Source organism: Ambystoma mexicanum, chromosome 1q (assembly GCF_040938575.1).
Source record: "Ambystoma mexicanum isolate Mex_15411 chromosome 1q, UKY_AmexF1_1, whole genome shotgun sequence".
NCBI classification, from domain to species: Eukaryota; Metazoa; Chordata; class Amphibia; order Caudata; family Ambystomatidae; genus Ambystoma; species Ambystoma mexicanum.
In genome coordinates this window covers 500,833,217-500,858,346 of record NC_090922.1, presented here as the reverse complement: position 1 = coordinate 500,858,346, position 25,130 = coordinate 500,833,217, and the positions used below count along the sequence as shown (strand labels likewise).

The 25,130-nt window shown below is 50.4% G+C and overlaps 1 protein-coding gene across 7 annotated transcripts in view; it reads left to right on the top strand.

The window, feature by feature from the left end:
• Positions 1–25,130, top strand: part of PHLDB3 (pleckstrin homology like domain family B member 3) — a 248,793-nt gene that overhangs the window by 106,081 nt on the left and 117,582 nt on the right. For all 7 annotated transcript variants that reach the window (XM_069640851.1, XM_069640849.1, XM_069640850.1 and 4 more), the window contains 3 exons: positions 2,502–2,639; positions 2,868–2,996; positions 24,219–24,374. In XM_069640851.1, coding sequence (XP_069496952.1) covers positions 2,502–2,639; positions 2,868–2,996; positions 24,219–24,374 — 423 coding nt within the window. The remainder of the gene's footprint in view (positions 1–2,501; positions 2,640–2,867; positions 2,997–24,218; positions 24,375–25,130) is intronic.

Sequence of the window (25,130 nt, the reverse complement as noted above, 5' to 3'; positions counted from 1 at the left end):
GTTGCCCATCCTGGCCCCCCCCTCTGCCCCGCCACTGTTAACAAGGGGGGCGCGGTGGGCGAGGGGGGGGGGTGCCAGTTCGCCCAGGGTGCTGCAGGCCTTAAGGCCAGCCCTGGGTACAGCCGTGGCGGGGAGCAGAGGGTCGGGTGGCGTTTAGTGGGTCGGGTGGCGCTTAGTGGGTCGGGTGGAGCGTGGGCGACGTAATGGCCTAGGCATACCTGCCTAACCTCTTGGTTTAGCCCAGAGACTCTGGGTTTTTATGTTCTTCTGCGGGTCTTCGGGGAAGATCATGGAGTCTCCGGGTTTCTGGCCGTTCAGGACACTACTTCACAAATGAGCTGTAAACCTTCCTCATGCATCAGGCATACTGCTGCCTGAGCGTGAACACCATGCACAAATGCACGTTTCTATCTGGCTCGTGGCGCTGAAAGTTACCCCACTGTCTCTGAATATCCAGTGGTCTCGTCGATTTATATTAACCCGGCCGCGTGCCGAAAACTGTGTATGACGTTACATTCCCTTTTTGAAGGGAAACCGAGGCATTGTGACGTCTGGCGAGGAAGAAGACAGTTGACTCATTTGGCAGGTTTTCCTGTTTCTATTGCAATTGTCAGCATGGGGTGGCGGGGGGTGTCTTTTTTTTTTTCTTTTTTTTTGTGTGTAATTTTTTAAAAATAATGTTCTTAATATGTGGGCGTGGGCAGAGCTTGGGTGATGTAATCCTCCCGGTTTTTGTTTCTCTAATGTAGGCAGTTATGAGCGTAGGTGTTGAGGTGAAGAGTCCTGGAAGAGGTGGGTCTTGTTTTCTGAATTTTAGGCGCGTGGGGGCGAGGTTCCATAGTCTTGGGGGGAGGGGTGGACTGGGGGCGGGAGGTGGGAAGGCAGAGAAGGCTAGTTTTCTGGTCCTTTCCTTTGTGCAGCTGCGGATTTCAAGTCTGCACGTGTCCTGACTTCTGCACTGTTAAGGAGTGGTTGCTCCTCCTCCAAGAGAGTCTTGGGAGAGTCCACTCTCTCTGTGTGTGGGGGGATTCCTCTGGATGCTGCAACTCCTGATAAGAATAGACCTCTACAGTACACATTGGAAAGATGCTCTATGGTAAAGCTTAAAAGTCGGCCCTTTGGTTACAGCGGCTCTGGGTCTCCCTCCTTATGATATTCATTCCGCCTCGCGCTTGAAGGTGGTGCCGCGGGTTGCTTTTTGCATAGCCAGGCCACCTGCCATCGAAAGTCAGTCAGCCAGGTCGGTGGCTCTACTAAACCTGCCATTTGCATTTCTGTGGTTTCCAAAGCGTCCTTCAACACTTCCCCTGTAGGTTGCACCCCATTGCGGGCGAAAACTGTGATCCGACAGCCTCCCAAAGGAAGCATCCAAGTGACCAGACATGTTGAGGGTACGTAGATGAAAAGCAGCGTGCTTCCTAAAGGCATTTTATGAATTGCCAGTCACTCCAACCATGAGGAGAGATGCCCAGTCTTTCCTTACCAAAAATAAGGGTAGGGGGGGATCATTTGGCTCGATTCCACTGGGAACCACGGTTGGAATTCGGCCTGACTTTGGTTATATGCGCTCTGTCAGGTGCTAATGATCAGGTTGCTCAAAACGGGGGCTGTAACTTCAGGTATCGGCCTCCATAATGGGCAAACAGGTGGCTGTTCGCGAATACCCACCTGCGCTCCCCGTCGTGCCCACTTCCCTCCAGTACCCACACCTTCCCTTGATGAATTTGAAAGAGTATCACCTGGGCCACATCTGCTTCCTCTTTTCCTTTGAACCAATCTTCCTTGCGGTTATCGAAAATGTATTGGTCACCTGGAAGGTGCCCTGGTCACCATGGCAACCATTTTAATGATATTTTTCCCTGAAGACTAAAAAGAATAAGTCTACCTGCGGGCCATCTTTTCCCTAAAGAAAAATGGTCTGTACGCAGCATTAATGTAAGTCTGGGCTGCTAAGGGCGATAAAGCCCTATTTTATGGCTTTATTTATTTTTTACATTAGTAAAGCGCCTAATCCCAAGGGCATTAAGGCGCTGTTTCAGGACCAGTTAGTTACACACAATGAGGAAGCTAGAGGAAGTACATTTCAAACTTAAAGTTCAAAGATTTTTCGTTTTTCCTCAGTGGCACAGAGTTCATGCCTTTAGTAAGGACAGTGTTCTTGCTTTGCTCTGGCTGTTACTTTGGCTGGTGGGCAGTTACTGGCTGTAAATCCAGCACTTTTTGCTCATTTGAGGAAAACCAGAGTCCATCTCCCAAAATCATAAGGCATCGAAATGGGCACATGGTGTCCGCCGACTTGGAGCCATATTGTCACACTAAAAAACAAAAGCAAAAACCAGACCCTCTCCTCCCCCAACCACTTAATCCTGTTTCCACATCCCTCACAGTAGACGAAAGGATATCTCAGCATTTTTCTATGGTGATTGGAAGGTTCCCCTTTCTCTGTTCCAGACCGTTCTATGCCCTCCCAATCACTAGTGCCGCTTCTTCTCTACCCGCAGATGGAGATGGAGAGTGCCTTGCTGGAGGGCGAGCTGAGGACTGAGAAGCTGGACCTGTATCGGGAAGAGGAGGCAATCCGAGCCCTACAGAGTCGACTCCAGTACACCGAGCGCAAGTGCCAGGCCGAAAGGGATCAGGTGAGCTGAGTCATTATCGGGGAATGAGGCTGCTTAGGCTACCATGGAATGAGTGCTCCAGGCAGGTCCAATATTTTATAGCAAAGCAAGGAGTGCATGGTATTGTCCTTCTGTGAATGCCATGCTTCGATTGTTCACTTAGAGGGCGGGGTCCTGGGCATTTTAGTCACTAGTTCACTTTCAAAGGATTGTTTTGTTGACGTAACCTTGTTTTATATCTCCGTGCAGGAGAAGGCTCGGCTTCAAGAAGAGAAGCGGAAAGTGGAGGAGCTGGAACTGAGGTTCCAGGAGTCCCAAAAACTTCTGGACAACCAGCCGGAGTGCCTGAGGGAACAGCTGGCGAAGCAAATGCAAGAGGTATGAAGGGGGCTCGCTAGGGGGAGGTGGGGGACGGTGGAAGAGTGAGCAGGTGGAGGTTAGTACAAGTGCAGATGCAGAAGAGGGGATGCCTGATGGAGATTGGAGGGCAGAACTCGAAGTGTCGGTGCAGACCTCAATGGCGTCTTCATGGCACAAATGGGGACGATTCATACTAAGATTTTGTAAAAAAGCTGGAAGCTTGACTATTTCACTCCATATTACCACTCCCGCTTCACCTCAACTTTAAGGTCACGAACAAGGCTTGAATAACCCAAGTTATTAAGCTGACACAGCAAATTAAAGGATTGGAACAATGGTCGGGACGGTGTGCACCGTCTGGGGTCCAGGACCTCTTAAATAACCCCCCCCCCTCTGTCCCAGATCAGTGGTGCTAGGTGCTCTGAAACACATGACTGTCGCCCACAGCCCCCTGTTACAAAACACCCTCTGATGATGAAAAGGACACATCAGATTACTGCCCCTTATCAAACCTTCCTTTCATTTGCGAGAGCCTGAATTGGAGTTAAACCCGACAGTTCGGAGAGCAGTATCCTACACAATGTACAGCCCGGCTTGCCACCTTGCTCAGCAACTGAATCCACACTAATCTACATCCCGGAGGGAATACCTACCACTCTAGGCAAAGGCCACCAAACCATCCCACAGACACTGCACCCGCCTGCCAAACATGACCGTGGACCACTAGATCCTCCTCAAACGCTTACAAGACTGGGTATGTAGATAAAGAAGGAAACCCAGTAGACACTATGTAAGCACTTGCTGATAGTATCTGTTCTGGGAAGAATGAAGTATAAAGTATAGGGAAATAGAACATAAAAGGACAGGCCAGTGAAAAAGAATTTGAACAATCAATAGTTTAATAATTCAAAAGCATTAATAAAACGAGTATTAAATCAAATGTGGCCAGAATACATTTTTCTAACACATAGCCATTCACAGGCTAACCTTCAAATTGGAGTATACAAAAAAGGCAAAAGATGATAAATCATATTTCAGTCATTAATAGCTTAACAATTGATGTCCCAATTATCACTTATTTTACAGAGAACGCATCTCTCAACATGTTTCAGTTCACAATGTCATATGTACAGAACTTTCATCAGGGGAAAATAGTGTGCATAAAATTCCTATTCTGCATCCAGCTTGAGTGAAGATAAAACAAACAGTACACGACCTGTCCAGGTTTAACAGAAAGAGAATCTGTAAGCTATAATTGCTATAATCTGTTTCAAAATGTTCACTAATGAACTTGGAACCATAAACCCTAAGATAAACCAATTACCTCTGGGAGGTTCTTGCGGGGGCATGCAATCCTTCCGTTGAATTGCGGTAGGGAACAATAGTTTCACCACTTTGTGGCTGCAAAAATAAGCAAAGGTCAGATTAGCCATACGCAGTACGAGCGTGCGGCTCCGTTGTAACAAACATTAAGTGGTCGGGGAACCAGAGTAAGTAGCAGAAATTGTCAAATCAAGAATCACCCACCTGTGGTGAGTATCAATAGAGCTTGCTATGTAGGGAGGTGAAAAATCACCCTGCTTGGCCACAGAGGTTGATGTCGTTATGCAGAGTGGTCCGTGTTCACCATGAATCTGTGTGAGTACTAAATAGTCCTGCGGTGGAGTACACATGGTTACCTATGTTGGTAAAGAAAAGGAAGTCAAAAAAGACATAAGGAAGGCATTTCTAATACCCTTCTGTACATTCCCAGCATTTTCGAAAAAGGCACAAACTCCTTGAGCTAGTACGCCAGAAAGAGTCATTGTTCAAACGCATTTGGGCGTCCCCCCAAAAAGGGAAAATTTACCTGTGGCGGTATCTTTAAACAGCCTGCCAGGTAGAGGTAGAGAGGTCGCCGTTCAGGACTTCTTGATGGAGACAAAAATGAATTGCCGGTCCTCCTAAATTAAATAGAAAGTCACTGAATATAAATGAGTGTGTCCTGTAATCAAATAGTCCAAGACAATTATCCTGTATGATATATAATATATAAGTGCCTGATTTTTCGCTGAGCAATTCCCAGTGTAGTGGGGCACACACAAACTAAACCAGACTAAAAAATGTCCGTAGTAACAACAGGACTGCCTCCATGTAGTGAGGCTAATATTTGGAATACATATATTCCTGCAGGTGGGAGGGGGTTAGTTAAGAGGTAGGGATCACAACCCTCTTACCTTGAGTCTGGTCGTAGTTGCAGGCTTCATAGCTCCTCTATTTCCTTCTCGCCCCGTCTCAAGTGTAAAACGCGTCCGCGGTTGAAAATGGACTACCTAAGTAAAGGAACGCCCCGAAGACGGCATTCGTGTTACTATGGTAACACGTAGTCCTTTGTCGCTGTTTACCTGTATTACACTCGCCTAATGCAGGGAGCTTTTTCCTGTGCGCCATGTTGGAAAGGAGTATCTAGCCCGTCCTTGTAGGGCATTAAAATGCTCACGAGAAGTATCTCTTCATACTCTTAGCGACTAACTGCCTAGAGTAACAGTCGCCCAGCTAAAATCATCCAGTCAGTCCTCTAAATGGTTATAGTGCCTCAAAACCCAGTTCTTTCATTATTTTAAACAATAAAATACGGTTCCTAATAAAAATCTGTTTGCGACAAATTCACTTCAGATAGTATAAGATTGCACAGAGACTCCTGAATTTCAAACCCATTAGTTTCACTCGTTAACAGCAGAGTGTAATTACATAGTATAATTCTAGAGAAAATGATGATATCCAGATACAAACATTAATGTGGGCAGCAATTGTGCACAGAATTTTGGACAAGTTTTTGTAAATCTTACACATTTTTCAAAATTATTTCCACCTTCTAGAGCAACTCCCCGTGTCCCTTGACCAGTTATAAACCCAAAGTGCAGTTCCACTTTTACTACTCCATCTCCCGACTTGTTGGCATGGTAAATTACAACCCCATTCCAGTTTAGTACGTTGAACAGTTGAATGGACTTATTTGCAGGGTGTCACTACATAGGATCATTCCAGAGAACCTAATGATATCCAGATACAAACATTAGTTAATGTGGGCAGCAGTTGGGCACAGAATTTGGCCAAGTTTTTCATTTTTGTAGATATCACAACATTTTACAGTATTTATTCTCCCTGCCAGAGCAACTCTCTGTATCCTTCAACCAGTTATAGACCCTAGTTGCAATTCCATTTTTACTATTCAGTCTCACAACTTGTTGGCATGGTAAATATACTGTTGGACAATATACTAGTCCTTCAACCATACAGTGCAACTTTTTCGGTTGGGGATAAGGCATGTGTTCATGGGTAGAGTGTAAATATCCCATCTATTTTCTCCCAGGCTGTAAAAGAGGGGGGTGGGGAGGAGGAAAGGGGAAGAAGAGAAGACCAGAGCTCAGATTGAGAGGGGGTCGTTACAATTTCGCTTTCCTTCCCTTAGGGTCTGTGTAAATGCATAGCTAGTCCTGTTCACTAACAGTCAACGGGGCAGATGTAGGCTCTATGTTCCCGAATACAAACTGTTACTCCCTCTTGTTCTAAATCGGCCACAGTCAATCTGGGTGGTAGGAGCATAGCTTTTTAGGAGATGTATGTCCGTTCTTTGATATGTAGACATTGGACGCTGCAGACTTCCAGGAGTCAGTTTCTTATTTTATTCCATTTTATAGACTCGTTCAGTCCTTGTAGGTCACTTCTCATTCTGAATATCATCTCCTGCTCTAGTTTAAACAGTTTGGGGTCACTAGTAGTGCTAGAACCCCCTTTTACAGTCTGAAGGATTGTTCATGTGAAGTCCTCATGCCCATGTTTCATAGTGGTGAAGTGGTGAACCATTGGTGCATTTTCCGTTTTGTTCTTCAAACAACTTCTGTGTTCCATTATTATGGTTTTTACTTTTCTAGTAGTTTTCCCTATATAGGGCAGGCCACATTTACATCGAATGAGGTATACCACATGGTCCGTATTACAGTTCTTCATGGCTTTTTGTTTCCATGGTTTTCCGGTGCCTATGTCTACCTCAGTTGTCTTAGTAGTAAGTTTGCAAAGCCCACATGAGCCACACAGGTGGTGGCCCACAATTGGATTAATTCCCCATAGAGCCGTGATACTTGGCTGTTCGGTCCAGTTGGGTTTCAGTCTACTGTTGCTCACCCTGTTACCATTGATGTACTCTTTTTGAAGGCAAAATGGGTTGTGGCATGGGTGCTTCTTTAGTTTCAAAGACTCTCCAATTTTTCTGTATGATAGTTTTGCTTCTCATGCTGAGGTTGGTAAAGGTGTTCACACAAACCATTCTGTCATCTTGTTGTTTTGCTGGTTTGTTGTTGAATGCCCGCTTGGCTGCTTTTTTTACCAGTCTTTTCGGATAGCCTCGTTCTCGTAATTTTTTAGTTAGGACTTCGGCCTCTTTTTGATATGTTGATATGTTTCATTATTAGAGCCGTTTCATTTGAGGCACAAAAATTGCCCAAAAGGGAGATTATCCCCAAGATGTTTTATGTGGTGACTGGAATATTGTACAAGAGTGGGCCAGCTCTGGAATAATGTGAATCCTTTATTTTGACCCGCGCTGCTGTGCCAATATTGGTGCTGCACATATGAAGGCTCAGATGCAGAAGGATCCTCTTGATCTGTTCTCTCTCTCTCTCGCTCCTGAAGCCGGTGGTCAAACAATCACTCGTAGTCTTTGGGGACTCCCGCCTTAAATCTGGCAGGTGGCACTCTTGGTCCTTCGTCATGCTTTTCAGGATGTCTCAACTCTCTGTAGAACGCTACACCCACGTTTTGATTTGCAAAGCCCTTGGTTCATGGGCCAGCTGTACCCATGAGCCGTTGTCATCTTGGCCAAGACCTGTTGAAGCTGTCTATGCTACGGCCTCCTCCAGCACGCACGTGATAGCCTTCTTAACAGGCCTTTTTTCTCGTCTGGGCAACCCCTCCTCTTGGTCTAGCTCCCTTGCCTCTTCCCCTCTGCTCACCTTTGCTCCTTTTGCTCCTCAACGACATTCAATAGACTTGCTTCTCCTTTTCCTCTCAACGTTACGTCACTCCACCTCCTCCTGTTCTCCGACTATCTCCTTTTCAGTTGTCATCACCTTCTCCTAACTTGCCTTCTCTTATTGCCTTCCCTCGGTCAGCACCTCCCCCCCATATCTTCATTTTTGCCACCTCCTTGCTCTTTTCCTTCTCTCACTCAGTTTCATGCTTCCTCCCTTATTTAACTTCTCTTTACCTTTACTGCCGCTACTGTGTGTCTACACCTCTTCTTGATAACTCTTTGCTTTCTCCTCCAATATCCTCTGCTCCTCCCACACCACCAGCTGAGCTCGTCCAAACTCCTTGACGACTGATATGCAATCTCCAACTTTCAAAAACTCAAACCGCTAACGCCCACACTTCTCCTTGTCGGTTATGTGCACATGTACTCTTGTCTGGCCCACCTGTGTGGCCCATAATTGAGGCTTTGTGTTCTGCTTCTGCTATAACTACCCAGTCATGGGTATTGGCTGATGTGGGATGAAACAATTAAGATGTCGGCTGGCTGTAATCCTTCTTGCGGTGGTCAGGCTGAACCCTAAGCAGGGTGGTCCACCATCTTGGATCGTTTTCGTTGCATGGCTGTGTCCACATCCTGAGGCTCCCTGACAATGTTGATCTGTGGTAAGAGAGTTCCATGTCTGTTGCGCGATGGCACTTGCCAACCTCGAGGCTTGCAGGTACCTGTGGACACAGGATCTGCTTTACACTTGGTCTTTGCAAATCTTTCCGAAATCCTTGTTTTTATTCCTCAGCCACCCGCCCACCGCAAGGTCCATCAAATTAAGCATCCTTGAAAGGGTCTCTGTCCAGTAGCAGGGTTGCGAGGGATACCCGTCTCCTAGATGAAAACAATGACTGTATTAAGTACTGTGGGAAGTATACACTATCTGCTGTGTTGAGTGCTTTCTCCGGCATGGGGTCTGGCATGGATTCACATGCTTATGAATATTCCCTGTCGTCAGGCTGGGAATCCTCGGTAAAGAAAAAATCAGTATCAGTATCAGTTTCGTTTCTGATCTGTCTCTCTTAGTAGTAACCAATCACTGGTCTCTGGGTCATACTGCCCCCAGCCAATGACTGCCCTCTACCTAAGCCCCGCCCCTGGCAGCCAACCTCGGATTTTTACTGCACGTTCAAGTGTTGGGAGTCCTCGTGCTATAGCTCTTGAGCTTTTACTGCGTTTTGCGCTTTTTCAAAGAGATTTCTCATTTTTCGGTTTAATCGAGCCTCAAACTCCACCGTTTCTACTTCCGATGAACGGGGACCCATTTTGGATTTATCTACGCCCCTAAAGGGTGAAGTTTTCGTCGAGTTACGCTTCTTGGAGGATTCCAGAAGTTTGAGGCCTACCTCGCGGACGAGAAGAACATGGCCCAGGAGAAGGGAAGCTCGACTCCCGGCAAACTGTTAGGATCTCCCCTGGATGCAACTTACAAAATGTGTTAGAGGACGAGCATTCGAAATGCCTTTACTGCCTCCACGAGGACAAAACGCACGTGGAGAAGGACTGCGTTTTGCATGAACATGTCGGATCAGACTATGAGGGATCGTCGGACCCGTCTCTCCAACTGGCTGGAGGGCAAGAGCCCAGCAGGTGAGGAGAAGTCCGAGCGGTCTTCTAAGTCCTGTGAGGGCGCCCCGGTGACGGGGGCCCAACAGAAGGCAAATCACTGCAAGTCTGCGGGCACTGAGAGCGCCGAACAGTCGGGCTCCTCGGCTGCCAGGCAGGGCACACCTTCACCGACGCCATCAACCGCGAGCCAACACTCTGGCTCGGGGAAGAGAAAATCCAAGAACCCGGCTAAGCTTCTGGAGGGGCCCCGGTCGATCTCGAAGGATCAGGCCGAAGGGGAGCGAGGCGGTGATCCTTCCCCTAAGGTGAAGGCCTCAAGCGCGCCCAAGGTGGTGAAGGCCTTGATCCCGGCAAAGGGATCGATTGAGGGAGTCGCTGCCTGTGGAGGCTATCCCAGTGGAGGCGACCCCGGGGCCCAGAGTTTCCCTGCCTCCGCAGAGGGAATCCTCTTTTAAGCCCGTCGAGAAGACCCCCATGAAAACCTTGGTGGAAAAAGAGGGGGGGGTGGTAGCCGTGACGGACACGGACACAACCTCCGAGGAGGAACTGACCGAGAATTTGGAAGAGGCCCGGTCCCATGGGAGGGATCCCGACGAGGGGGACAATGAGAGCGAGGGTGGCGACAACAAGGTTCCCGTGGAGGAGGAACAACCGCCGCTCCTGGCACACCTGTCACCCCGAGCCACAAGACAACTCGGCGGCCATTTTGAAGGCAATCCATGCCTTATGCATGGAGATAAGGACGAGACTGCCCCTACCCCCGACGGACGACCCAGCTGAACCGTGTCCGTCGGAAAGCCCTCCAAACAAGAGGAGGAGAATTCATCCGGCTCCCCTTCAGCCGTCACAGCCTTTGTTGCCCTCCCCAGTCCCGAGGGAACAGACACGGGCATGACTGGGACGATGATGACGGCGGCAACGATGGGACTGACCTCCCGTCTCTGATTCCTCGGGCGTCTCCTCCCGACGAAATTGGCTGCTTCATGCCATGATTGCCGGGGCATCCAAGCTTTTTCAGCTCTGCCCCGAAGAAAAGGAAGGCTTCCTCTACCAACGGCGCAAGGCCAAGAGGAAGACGGTCCTCGCGGTGCCGTTTCTGGATGACATCTGGGACGAGGGTCTTGGCCTCTTGAAGAACCCGTCCACGACGCCTGCCAAAAGGGACCGGTACGAGAAGTACCGGGTCCCCGACGGCGCCCCTTTGTGCCAAGAAAGTGGCCAAGAAGAAAGCAGGGGGGGCTTCGGCTTCAACTTCCCCACCGGCCGGCGAGGGAAAGAAACTAGATGCCATGGGACGAGTCATGTCGGCGGCGATGATTAAGGCGGCCAACGCCATAGCGATTGTGGCCCGCTACGACAGGGAGTTATGGTACAAGATCGCCCCCCCCCCTGTTGGACTTCCAGACGACAAGAGGGCAGAGACCCTGGCGATCCTACAGGAGGGTGAGGTGGCGTCCAGACCACTCCATAACTTTGGCCACAGACGTTGCCGACACAGGTTTCCGCCAGTTGGGCAACGGCGTTTGCCTTAGACGGCGGGGGTGGCTCAAGGCGACTGATTTCCGCCAAGACGTGCAAGCCAAGGTTTTGGACATGCCCTTCGACGGGAACAATCTGTTCGGAAAGACAGTGGATGAGTCACTGCAGGCCATCAAGACCGACACGGAGACTGCTCGGGCCTTGGTTCTGCAGCAATGGTGGCCGCCCTTTCGGAACTCCGGAGGCAAGCAAGGTGCCTCCAAAGGATTTGGCAGCGGCTCCTCGACCTACCGTCAGACGGCCCGCTCCTCGTCGCAAGAAGCCTACAGGGGATGAGGCAAGTCAGGTGGATCTCGCCGTCGTCGCCATGGAGGCCAAGGCGGCAAGGCTGCTTTCAAGCAAGACTGAACCGGCCATTGCGTCGGGCCCCCACCGAAGCACCCCGGTGGGAGGACGGCTGACTAAGTTCATCAGCGTGTGGGGTCAATCTCCACCGACCGTTGGGTGCTGGATGCCTTGGCCCACGGGCATACTCTGGAATTTCTAAAGAAGTGCCCCCGAATTCCTCCCGTGGCCAGGAAGGAAAACCACATCCCTCAACTGCTGTCAGAGGTAAGGGCGATGCTCAAGAAAGGAGCCATCGTGCTCGTCCCAAAGAGGCTGCGGGGCTCCGGAGTATACTCAAGATACTTCCTCGTCAGAAAGAAGACAGGAGGTTGGCGTCCCATCCTGGACTTCCGTCTGCTAGCAAATACATCAAGGCACAGAAGTTCCGGATGGTCACCCTCCAGCATGTGCTGGGCCAGCTGGAGGAAGGCGACTTCCTATCGTCGTTGGATTTGGAGGATGCGTACTTTCACATCCCCATCCTAAAAGGACACCGAAAGTTTCTCAGGTTCGTAGTCCAAGGGCGGCACTACCAGATCAAGGCCCTCCCATTCGGATTGAAGTCGGCGCCCAGGGTGTTCACCAAGTGCTTAGCACCAGTGGCGGCGCGGCTGCGCCTGCAGGGGATCCACGTCTACCCCTACCTGGACGACTCGCTCATCCGAGCAGGGACAAGGGAACTCGCCGTCGAACACACAGCAAAGACTGTCCGGCTGCTCACGGACCTGGGATTCTCCATCAACTTCCCCCAAATCCCACCTGGTTCCATCGCAGGTCGCGCTGTTTCTGGGAGCGAAGCTTGATACAGTAGCGCAGTTGGCCTCGCCGTCGGAGGAAAGAACGCAGCCCATCCTGGGCAAGGTACAGCGTCTGCTGGCCACGGACGTGGCCAGAGTGAGGTCCATCAAGTCCCTTCTCGGGATGATGTCCTCTTGCATCTATCTGGTGCGCCTGTGCAGACTTCGGCTGCGTCCTCTGCAGGAGTTCCTCGACGCCCGTTGGATGCAAGCGACGGGCAGCTTCGAGGACAATATCTCGCTCAACGAAGTATTCCGCCAAACAATTCGATGGTGGGGCACCCGCGCACATCTCGCAGCGGGCACAGACTTTCAGACCCCAGCATACCAGGTGACGGTGACAACGGATGCCTCCCTGTAGGGGTGGGGAGCACACACCGGAGATCTTCACGCGAGATGCCTGTGGCTCCCGGAGGAGAGGCCGCTCCACATCAACATACTGGAGCTCTGAGCAGTGTTCTGGGCCCTCAAGTCATTCCTCCCGTCCCTCAAGGGCAAGGTGGTGAGGCTCTTCACCGACAACACCACCACGATGTTCTACATCCGGAAGCAGGGAGGAACCAGATACCCAGCCCTGTCCAAGGAAGCCTAGGATCTGTGGTACTGGGCCGTTGCCCAGGGGATGTTTCTGGTGACTTCATCTAGCAGGGATAAAAAACACCATCGCCGATTCACTCAGCAGGGAGCTGCACTCGTGCCACGAGTGGGAACTACGCCAGGATCAAGTGGATCAACTCTTCCGGCGATGGGGCAAACCCCAAATCGACCTGTTCGTGGCGGCGACGACCTCCAAGTGCCAGAGGGTCGCCAGCAGGTTCCCCCAGCCGAGGAGCATGGGCGATGCTTTCTCGTTCCCCTGGGACGGCCTTTTCCTGTATGCGTTCCCTCCGTTGCCGTTGCTGCTCAGGCTCATCAACCAACTCAAGAGGTCCCGGTGCAGGATGATCCTCGTCGCACCGACGTGGCCGAGACAGATATGGTTCCCGGACCGTCTGGACTTGTCCGGGTCCCCACCAGTCAAACTGTCGACGGACGCAGATCTTCTCTCCAGAGAAGGAGGCGCCATTCTTCATCACGACCTGGAGTCGCTGAACTTGCAGGCCTGGCTCCTGCAGAACTAGAGTTTGGAGGGTACGATATCCCGGCTGACTGCAGATAGGTCCTTGCAAAAGCCAGGACGTCCTCAACTCTCCAGTGCTATGGACACAAGTGCAAGAGGTTTTCTGTATGGTGCCGTGCACAGAAGATTAACCCTCTACGGATTACAGCCCCTCAAGTGCTACCGTACTTACTGTCGCTGGCCAAAGCCGGACTAGCTCATGCTTCCATCAAGATACATCTGGCAGCGATTTCCCGATACACCAGAACTGCAGGACGGTTGTCCCTGTGGTCTCATTGCCTGGTGAAGGAGTTTATGAACGGACTGTTCCGATCGTTCCCGCTGGTGAAAGCTCCAGCCCCGGCGTGGGAGCTCAACGTGGTGCTGACCAGGCTCATGGGCCCGCCATTCGAGCACTTGCATTCGGCTCCGTTGAAGTGCCTGTCATGGAAAACGGCGTTATTTGTGGCCCTCACCTCTGCACAGCGCGTGGGAGAGATTCAGGCCCTTTCCTACAAGCCTCCATACTTGACTTTCCACGAGACCAGGGTGGGGCTGAGGATGCACCCCTCCTTCATGCCCAAGGTGCCGTCGGACTTCCATCGCAACGAGCCCTTGGTGTTACCAGTCTTTTTCCCGTCACCTTCGTTGCCAGCCGAGAGGACTTTGCACTCGCTGGATGTAGCTAGAGTGCTGAAGTTCTACATGGACCGAACGAAGAGTTTTCGGAAGACATCACAGCTGTTTGTGTACTTTGGACCTGTGAACCAAGGGAAGGCTTCCATTTCCAGATGGCTCTCCGGCTGCATCATGCACTGTCATCGGTTGGCAAACCGACCATCGCCCAGCCGTCCGAGAGCCCATTCGACCAGAGCGATCGCTGCTACCACGGCGTTCATGTCTGGTGTGCCCCGGCTGGACATCTGCAGGGCTGCTACGTGGAGGTCGACTCACACTCACGAGATTCTACTGCATCAACCGGGATTCTAGGAAGGAGTCCACAGTCTGCCAAGCAGTGCTGCGCAACCTGTTCACTTAAGGTGAGCCTGGTGAGGAGGTGAGAGTTGCTTAATGTTGAGTTTATGTACTGCTTAATGCTGAGCCTTGCCACCTCCCGTGGTTGTGCATGTGTGTACTGCTATGTATTCTTATATTCATGAGCATGTGAATCCATGCCTGTTGTTCTCCAACATGGGTCTGGCATGGATTCACATGCAAACCCTTCCTCCTTCCCCTCTGCTGCTCTTCACTTGGTCATACTGCCACTTTCGTGCTACCAAATCTGAGGATGGCTGCCAGGGGCAGGGCTTAGGGAGAGGGCAGTCATTGGTTTGGGGCAGTATGACCCAGTGACCAGTGATTGGTTACTACTAAGAAAGCAGATCGGAAACTAAACTGATACTGATTTTTTCTTTACTGAGGATTCCCACCCTGATGATGGGGAATATTCATGAGCACGTGAATCCATTCCAGACCCATGCTGGAGAACAACAGTTACAGGTAAGTAACTTGTTCCTTCCTTAGCATTGCTGCTGGTTCTAGCCTGGCACGGGTTAGAACATTCCACTTACCTGGCAGGGGGTTTCTCCGATACCACTGGTCTACCCCAGCAAAGGCCTCGCTAGCTATTAACAGTTCGCCTTTTTTAGTTCCCAGGGTTTATGCCTCCTCTGGACCCCCGCTTAACCATACATTCTGTGCATAGTTTTGGGGCTCGGCTACCATGAGGGTCTCTGGGAGTCTCTCCTTTGTAGTGCCTGGAGGTCATTTGCTTGCCTTAAATCCTTAGGTCATTTGACAGTAATTGATTCAGGATCCTCTGTGTACCTCTGCCGCTGACCTATATTTTGAGTGGGTGGTGGCGCGTGTGTCCCCATTCCCACCCAAACCCCCATCCAATTACTCTGAGTTCAACATGGAACTTCCTTACAGACCATAACACAGCAATTACCCGAAGAGTTAGGAATGTTAACAACTAAGCACACTCTGGATGGCACTTACAATATTCTACTCTCTACCCATAGAGTAGAACTTGCCTGCTGACTCATAATATAGAAACTGTGTTGGGGAAAGGCCGTGTATTCAGGCCTTCAAATAAAATATAAAATCCAGAAACTACAATGGCTTTTTAGAGCAAGGAGGGGAGATCCCATGGAATATGAAGACCATGCCAGAGCTTTGGATACTTTCCACTGGTCCAGCAAGAGTCGACTTCAAGGTGTTGTAATGTTATGGCGGGCTTGAAAAGGCTTGACTTGGCTCAATTGCATTATCCTATTTTCAGGTTTCAGGTGAAGGTTTTTATTTTGTGTAAGTCTTTTCAAACCCACTCTAACTTTATTGGCGACATATATGACCGCCTAGTTCAATCCTCCCAGGGCTGTTAACTACTTGTGGTGGTATGCACGCACATTGCCACCAGCGGGCCGTGGCTTATCAAGGACTTCTTTTCCCACTTCTCCAGCATTGGATCTTTCATGGATTCACATGCTTAGGATATTCCCCGTCGTCAGGCTGGGAATCCCCGGTACATTATATAGACCCTTTCCCGTAGGAAAACTTTTTCGACGCTATGCGTCCTATCCACCTCGTTTTGTATCATGCGTGCCCGCGCCGTCAGGACGCCATGATATAAATACAGGACCGCCCCCGCACTCCCTCAGATTTCAACCGTCTTTCAAAGTAGTGGGATCCTCGTGGTTACTGCTAGTCATAATTATGTTGTATTTCGCTTCGGCGACGTTACATTCTGGAAAGAATATGTCCAGAAAAGCTTTATTTCGTCCTTGTGCGACATGTGGACTCAAAAAAAGTCTATGAAGGTGATGCCCACATGGATTGTATCTACTGTCTCCACCCGCACCACACAGCGGATACATGTGAGATATGCCAGGGTTTCTCCCAAAAAACCCTTAAAGACCGAAAAAGAAGGTTGGTCGACTGGCTTAACGACGGAGCGGGTGCCTATCCGGCATCAGAAGTTGGCTCCACGGCCTCCAGGAGCAAGTCGGAACCTCCCTCGAAGAAGGTACGGCCTGTCGAAAAACGCCCTGCGGACAAGCCTACGGAGAAGCATGCTGGGTCTTCCTCATCACACAAAAAGGCCTCCTCCTCCTCATCCTCTAAGACGGAGAGGCAAGCGGCATCAAAATCCTCCTCAGGGGACCGTCCTAGGTCTTCCGTGAGTCGAGACTCTTCAGCAGGGAAGTCGGCAACGAAATCAGCTACGAAGTCTAAAGGCTCGGTGCCGGCTACTTGCTCGTCGACCCCGGTGTTGCTGACGATGCCTATTACTATTCAGGCAGCAGCGGTGGGGATTCCTTCGTCGACGGTGACTCAATCTATGGCCTGGCAGCCAGAGGTCTGTGACCCGGCCCCCCCTGAGGTCCTACTGCAGCCAGACACGGCCTTGTCGGTGTCGTCGGTGGACGGAGAATGTGGCATGGTTATGCAGCCGTCGGACTTGGGTTTACGGCCTTCCAATACGTCGACGATGAGTGCGAGTGGGGGTGTGGCCCCTCTATCCTCGACATTGCTGACCCCCCAGACGGTTTTGTCTCTGGATGTGCTTAATACACTTCAGAAGCTCCTGCAGCGTCTGGATACGCAGATCCCTCAGCCTGGCACTTCATCGTTGATATTTTCTGCACCTTCCGTCGACGAGCAAGCTCAAGCAGCTCGCTCGACGACCAGAGGCCCGTCGGCCTCCCAGGCGGTGAAGGATCGTCCTCGAGCGCAGGAGGAGGGTGAGCTATCTGAGTCCGATTCTATACGAGGTGACTCAGGGTCGGACATTTCCCTGTCGCCGTCGAGAGACCCAACATGGAATTCGGATGTAGAGGTAGAGTCTACGAGGAGCCAGGCACAACCATCTCCTCCGGATGATGTGGGAGCCTTCCATGCAATGATGGGAAAAGCGTGTTCCGAGTTCGGCTTAATTCCTGAGGAGCAAAAGAAAGACTGTTTTCTTTTTGATCACATGGGTCAAAGGAGGAAATCTGTATTTGCCATCCCAATCCTGGACCACGTGTGGCAAGAAGGCCTCAAGACGATGCGTCATCCGTTCTCGGAACCGGCTATTAAGGGGCGTACTGAGAAAGTTTAAAGCTCCGGAGTCCACTCCAAAATGTCTAACATCACAGCCTCTGGCAGACTCTGTGGTATCGGCGGCAGCGGCTAGGAAGGCCAGAGTACAGCAAAAATGTTCAACCCCACCAGAAAGCGAGGCCAGGAGGCAGGACGCCTTTGGGAAAAAGGTGCTCTCAGTCGGCGCCACGACGGTAAGAGCAGCCAACTCCTTGGCGATTGTATCACGATACGATAGGGAGATGTGGCATAAAATAGCCCCTATCCTAGAACATTTGCCGGAAGAACATCGAAAAGCAGCCATGTTGCTAGTACGAGATGGTGAGGAGGCCTCGAACCACGCAATTAATATTGCGGTGGACCTAGCAGAGGCTGGTTTCAAACAAATCAATCATGGCGTAGTACTGCGTCGACAAGCGTGGCTCAAATGTACTACTTTCAGACCTGAAGTCCAGTACAAAGTCCTAGACATGCCATGCGAAGGAGAACATCTGTTTGGAGACAAGGTAGATGAAGCCTTGAAGGGGATGAAAGAAGACACGGATACCGCTAGGTCTCTCGGCGCCCTCCAGACAGGTAGAAGTTTTCGCTCTTTTCGCCCCTTCAGGGGTGCTTCCGGAAACTCCCGCTTTGGAGCCTCTAGGGACCGTGGATTTAACAGGCCCTCATACTCCTCACAAGGTTACAGACGTGCATCCCAGTCGGCACGTAGAGGCAGAGATTATCAAGCCTCCAGAAGACGCGGCTCGGGTCCCTCGTCGACGAAGGACAAGCAAACCAGCAACCAATGACGGCCTTCGGAACGTCCTGGGGGGTCGAGTCTCTCATCATATCGACCAATGGAAATGCATCACCACAGATCGATGGGTTCTGGACACGATTCGCATGGGTCATGCGCTGCAATTCAAAAACAAGCCTCCAAGTCTTCCGCCAGTGTTTTCGGCCCAGCCCCACCTTCAAGTTCTAAGACAAGAGGTGGCGCTTATGCTGCAAAAAGGAGCGGTAGAACGGGTTCCTGTGGCACAGGAAGGACAAGGGGTTTATTCCCGGTTCTTCGTTGTCAAGAAGCCAAATGGAAAATGGAGGCCCATTCTCGACCTGAGGGTACTCAACAAATGGCTAAAGAGCTCAAAATTCAAAATGCTAAAGCTCCAGGAGGTTATCAGGTCAGTGCAACCCATGGATTATCTGTCGTCGCTAGACCTTCAGGACGCATATTTTCATATCCCAATACGTCCACGACACAGGAGATATTTAAGGTTCGTCGTCGGGCGAAAGCATTTTCAGTTCATGGTCCTCCCGTTCGGTCTCAAGTCCTCCCCCAGGACGTTCACCAAGTGTTTGGCCCCTATAGCGGCCCATTTAGGAAGGACGGTCACCATGTCTATCCCTATCTAGACGACTGGCTGGTCAGAGGTTTGTCCATGGAACAAACACGAAACAGTCTGGGGGCCACGATGTCCCTCTTACAGGAACTGGGCTTCGCGATAAACTTCAGCAAGTCCTCCGTAGAGCCTTCGAGGACCTTGGTCTTTCTAGGAGCGGAGTTTCATACGCACACAAGCCTTGTAAGACCATCCAGCGAAAGGATACAGAAGCTACAAAGCAAGGCGTCGGAATGGAGATGCGGTACCAGGGTGTTGGTGCGCAAATACATGTCCCTGCTAGGGACCATGTCATCCTGCATTCCGTTGATAAACAACTGCCGTCTGTTTATGAGGCCTTGCCAGGAATTTCTAGCGGACCGTTGGGCGCAGAGCCAAGGTCGCTGGTCCGACAGACTGGTCATCGACGAACAACTGGTACAAGCACTCTGTTGGTGGAGAGCTTCTACTCATTTAACGAAAGGAATGCCTCTGGTGGAACCAGAGTTCCAGAAGACGGTGGTGACGGATGCATCGCTGAGCGGATGGGGAGCTCATCTGGATACGTTACAGGTACAAGGCCGGTGGTCGTTACAAGAGTCCTCCCTGCATATCAACCTGCTAGAACTGAGAGCAGTGCGGTGGGCTCTAAAATCTTTTCTTCCTCAATTGAGAGACTCCGTGGTGCGTGTCATGACGGACAACACGACTACAATGTTTTACCTACGGAAACAAGGAGGAACACGTTCCAGGTCCCTGTTGATGGAGGCACAGAAAATCTGGCATTGGGCCCTGCAACACAACATGCTAATCTTGGCGTTCCACCTGCCAGGCGTGAGAAATGTGGAGGCCGATGCCCTCAGCAGGGAAATGAACGAAGTTCACGAATGGGTGCTGAACGACCAGCAACTACAACATGTATTCAAGAAGTGGGGACATCCTTCCATCGATCTGTTCGCGACGAAGGACAACAGGAAATGCCCGCAGTATGCAAGCAGATGGCCTCAGCAGGGCTCACTGGGGGGATCCGTTCTCCTTCCCATGGACGAACAAATTTCTGTACGCATTCCCTCCATTTCCTCTTATCTGGAGGACGTTGCAATGGATCCTCAAGTACCCATGTCGGGTGATTCTGGTGGCCCCATATTGGGCCAGACAGGTGTGGTTTTCAGACCTGCTGCACATGGCGGCGGCGGAGCCAATGAGGTTCAGGAAGATCCCCAACCTTCTGTCTCGACAGGAGGGTACTGTTTGGCATCACGACCCGGACAGCCTCAAGTTGACGGCCTGGCTCCTGACTTCGCCGAATTTGGTCAGCTAACGATTCCGGAGGAGTGTCGTCGTATTCTGCAAGCGGCAAGAGCACCTTCCACAAACACTTCATACTCGTAGAAATGGAGGAGTTTCTGTCAGTGGTGTGGGGATCACCCAGGTTTGGTTCCGCAGTCGATTACGCCGGAACAGCTCCTTCCATACTTGCTGTTCTTAGCTCAAAAGGGCTTATCGGTGTCGTCTATAAAAGTACACCTGGCCGCCATCTCCAGGTTTACACGTCAACGACATTCCGCGCCATTATTCAGCGACCGCCTGATTAAGCACTTCCTTAAGGGTCTGTTTAGGAGTTTCCCTCCCGAGAAGAGATTTCCTCCGGTGTGGAGCCTCAATCTGGTGTTAGCGTCTCTTATGAAACCTCCTTTTGAACCAATGTCATCATCGTCTCTAAAGTTTTTGTCGTGGAAATTGGCCTTCCTGGTGGCCATCACTTCAGCCCGACGTATTTCGGAAATCCAAGCTCTAATGGTAGACCCACCATACTTAAGATTTTTCAAGAACAAGGTGCTCCTTGCCACTAACCCACAGTTCATACCGAAAGCTCCTTCAGTGTTCCATAAACATTCCTCTATTGTCTTACCTACGTTTTTTCCAGAGCCATGCTTGGGAGCGGAGCGCACGTTACACACATTAGACGTGAAAAGGGCTCTCAAGTTTTATCTGCATCGCACGCAACCTTTCAGGAAAACGAGACAATTGTTCGTGGCCTATGGTTTGGGTGCTAAAGGCAAAGCTATTTCAAATCAAGGACTGTCTAGATGGGTATCGTCTACCATTTCGTAATGCCATTCCAAGGCTGGGAAGCCTCTTCTGCGACGCCCAAGAGCTCATTCAACTAGAGCGGCGGCATCGTCGACGGCGCTGTGGTCTGGAGTCCCTCTGGGGGACATCTGCATGGCGGCTACCTGGACGGCTACACACACTTTTACCCGCCATTACTGCCTGCCACAACAACATGCCGAAGCTACTCGGATGGGACAGGCGGTGCTTCGACACCTATTCCAATAAGGTACTCCCCGGTTGAGGGGTTAGATCTTGTTGAAATTATGATTGAATATTGTTCGTTCTCTGTTAACTATTGCTGATGGGTACACGACCATAGGGAACGGGCATTGTGAGGAATGTATGTGAGTTTGCATGCACGCCTCCTCTTTTCGGGATGGTACTGCTATGTAATCTATTCTAAGCATGTGAATCCATGAAAGATCCAATGCTGGAGAAGGGAATAGTTTCTTACCTGTAACTCCATTTCTCCAGCATTGGTATCTTTCATGGATTCACATGCGCCCGCCTGCCTCTCCTGAGCATGCAAACTGGTTCCCCCACTACTTTGGGGGCCGAAATCTGAGGGAGTGCGGGGGCGGGTCCTGTATTTATATCATGGCGTCCTGACGGCGCGGGCACGCATGATACAAAACGAGGTGGATAGGACGCATAGCGTCGAAAAAGTTTTCCTACGGGAAAGGGTCTATATAATGTACCGGGGATTCCCAGCCTGACGACGGGGAATATTCTAAGCATGTGAATCCATGAAAGATACCAATGGTGGAGAAATGGAGTTACAGGTAAGAAACTATTCCCTTCTGCTCTACCACGAAAGCCCCCCCCCCCCACCCGTTACCAGATATGGTTTTAACCAAGGGACTAACTTCTGAAAGACATTGTGCTGTTGGAAGTTGGACAGTATAGAGTGTGGCTGAATGATGCCACCTCTTGGCCAAAAGATCTCCAGAGTGCCGTGAAGCAACAGCAAGGATGAATGTAGTGCTGTATAAAATAATAGATCAATAGAATGGGGGGGGGCTGCAGAGGTAAATGGCACAGGGAGAGCAGGAGGCTGGCTACTGAGGCATAGATGCACTGAAGATGGTGGCAAATCGAGAGCAACTGGGCAGGTACATATGGGAGGTACGGGGGCGGGGAGGGTAGTATGGATGGTGAGCAGAGGGGGGGCCTTATAGAGCAGAGCAGTTGAAGATGATCAGTTATAAATGCAAAGAGCCTGGTGCATATGGGAGCTGCTGCACAAGCGTAGAAAGCCCTCCATGTCCACATGGGAGGGAACATCTAAGAATGCATGTGTCCAGGCTGTAGGGGTGTTCTTGCCATAGCTTATACTCTTTGACCCCACATCAAGGCACACCAGGTGTCTTGATCACTACTGGACTTTATCTTTCTTAGGCGAAGGGTGAAGCTCTTCAACTTTCTCAGAACTCCCAGAAGAGACCCAAGTAACCACTCAAAATATAGAATGAAAAAAGATGCAATGTTTCAGTCGAATGCAGTCTCTGAAAAACCCCAAACCTCTTGCCTGGGATGGCAGAGTAGGTTGAACGTAAATAAGCGGCTGCGTGATAGGAAATTTGAGTGATGAGCCGGCTAAGCAAAGTATTGTTTGGCAGGCAGGAAGTGCGGGTAATATTTAAGAATAATAAAAAAAACACTTGCAATGTAATTCAGTTATTCTCTGGGGATTAGACGTTTTCCTTCAAGGTTTTCCCTTAGAATCTGTGGCCTGGTACTAGGAGTTTCATTGGAGCCAACATTCAATTGAAATTGTGGTGGCTTGATTTAGCACCCCACAACCTATGCAGAACAAATCTCACACTGCAGATTGAAGAGCTACCCTCCCCCCCGCCCACCCTTCCAGATTCAGCTACCCTCCAGAAACCTGCGAACACTGCATATGTATTGGGAGACCTTTCCCTGTCCAGTCTCCGCTCCCACCTAAACTTTTATCTTCAGTAAAGCACTAAACCCTACATGCTGGCCAATTGGAATACCTGTAACCTCCTTGGTTGGTTCAGCGCACACACGGCTCTTCATGGTTGATGTTTGACAGGGCGCAGCGGGAGCAACATGTTTCAGGTGCAGGCTAAAGTTCATAGTGCATTCAATCAGGGGAACCAACTTCGATGAAACTTCCCAGTGGCTGGCTAGCCTTTTTCAGCAACATTGGAGGTGTGGTGCGTGGAAGTGTGCGTGCGGGTTGGGGTGCAGGAGGCTCTCGAGCTATAGCCCCAAAGACCAAAACATGTTGTGGGTGGATTCATTTAGCTTGAATTTCTTGAATTCTCTGCGGATGATTACAATCTCAGTAATGTATACTATGCAAGGGCAATCTTTATTTTTACTGACTTACGCTGCCTTTGCTAATCCTGTTCCCTAAAGTGACGGGAGCATTTACCAAACGCAGACAGTGTGCTTTTGGTGACTGGTCATCTATAACCGTTCATAGGTCACCCTGCTTTTTAGCCAATTTGTAACTATAGGTGTGTTGTGACCTGCTCCATTTGAATCTGCCCCTTCCCCCTTCACCCTACAAACAGCATTTGCTCAGGCTCCCTCGCTCTGCTGATCGTTTGCTATGAATGGGATTGATGCATAGACCTTTGAGAATGCCTGGACGAGTTTGCAAGATTGTTACTCTGTCTAGGTTTGAAAGCTTTCTTTTCAGGACACCTTTGGCTGGGTGGCAAAGGTGTTCGCCCACATTCCAACCTGTCGATTCCAAGAAGAGGTAGATGCTAGTCTCTTCAGAAGGCAAGATGGTGCAAATTGAAGCCACTAAAACTTGATTTGAAAAGTTTCCGTGTCTGTTGCAGATGGTCGTGTCAAGGCAGGCCCTATGCCCCAGCAGTCCCAATTGTAACTATCTAATGGTTACAGGACCACACTGCGCTGAGCACAGCGTTAAACAAAAAGGAATTGCCTGAAGCCTGGAACAAGACCTGTGGTCGAAACACGTGCTGGCTGTCTTTCTTGGGATTAAAACTGGTTGTTGTGTTAACCATTGTGGTCAGCGCAGTGTGGTTGAGTAACCATTGCATTCTTTTAAGCCGATCACATTAAACACTACGAGGGCGTGGGCCTTATTGGAGCATGTTAGTTCTTCAGGTCCCTTTTTGCACTCACTCACTTATGTTTGTGCCAGTGAGTGTGTATGGGTCTGTTATCGATCGCCCCGTTATGGGCAGTCAACGGAGGTGAGGGGCAGCAACTTTCATCTGGAATGTGGTTGGGCCAGTTAGGTTTCTGAGGTCCTGCTCATGTCCCCCACTCTCTCCCTAGATGTCCGAAATGCTGGAAGCCGCAGCAAAGGCCTTTGAAGACTTGGAGTTCCAGCAGCTGGAGAGGGAGAGCAGCCTGGACGAGGAGCGGGAGACCACCTCCAAGCAGATCACCCAGGAGATCGCAGAGCACCAGAGCAGCCTCAGCAAGAGCAAGGTAAGTGGATGTGGATTCCGTCCTGTGGTTGCGCGAGGGTCCGGGCTTGCTCCCAGCCACGGGGCAACACTCTGCCTTTCCAAAACGGAGATGGGCGCATCTTTAAGTACATGAGCCACAGAGTTGCCAGCGTGCCCAGTGCTGGCACCTGAATGATGAACGTGGCTCTTAATGTTGTGCCACCAGTGTCCAAGGTTGGCTTCCTCCATCTTAACGTAGTGGCAAGGTTCCTGCCCTATCTAATGATTGCTGAGGGAGAATGAGCAGCTGTTCCTTGGTTCCCTCAAAATGAGACTATGCGAATATTCTTCACGTGGGCCCCCGTTCTCCGGTGGGGGATGCTTGTGTAGATGGCACAGTCCCACATCAACCCTCTAATGTTGTCTGGTATTCGGAGCCCTGTACGTTTCTGCACTGGCCCCTCCTGTTATGCATTATGTTCAGTTTTAAATCTTCTGTATTGTTCAGTAGGCTTGAGGTGCCCAAGGCACAATGCTTTTGACAAAAACCCCACATTTGTTTCCACATCTTCTGTACTGGTCTTCAGTCCGTTTCCCAGCTGCTCTTTCATTCCTGGTTGCTTGAGTAGCGGTACGTAAGGCTAACATCTTGAACCTAGCTTCTCGCGCGGTCAAATCTTCCTCATTCTCCAATTCTTCAGAAAGCCTGTGAAGTCTTGACTGTTTCCCCAGTGATGGGCTAAAACCAAAAAGTGATGGATTGAAGGTTTGGAACTATTCACTCTGGGGAAGACCT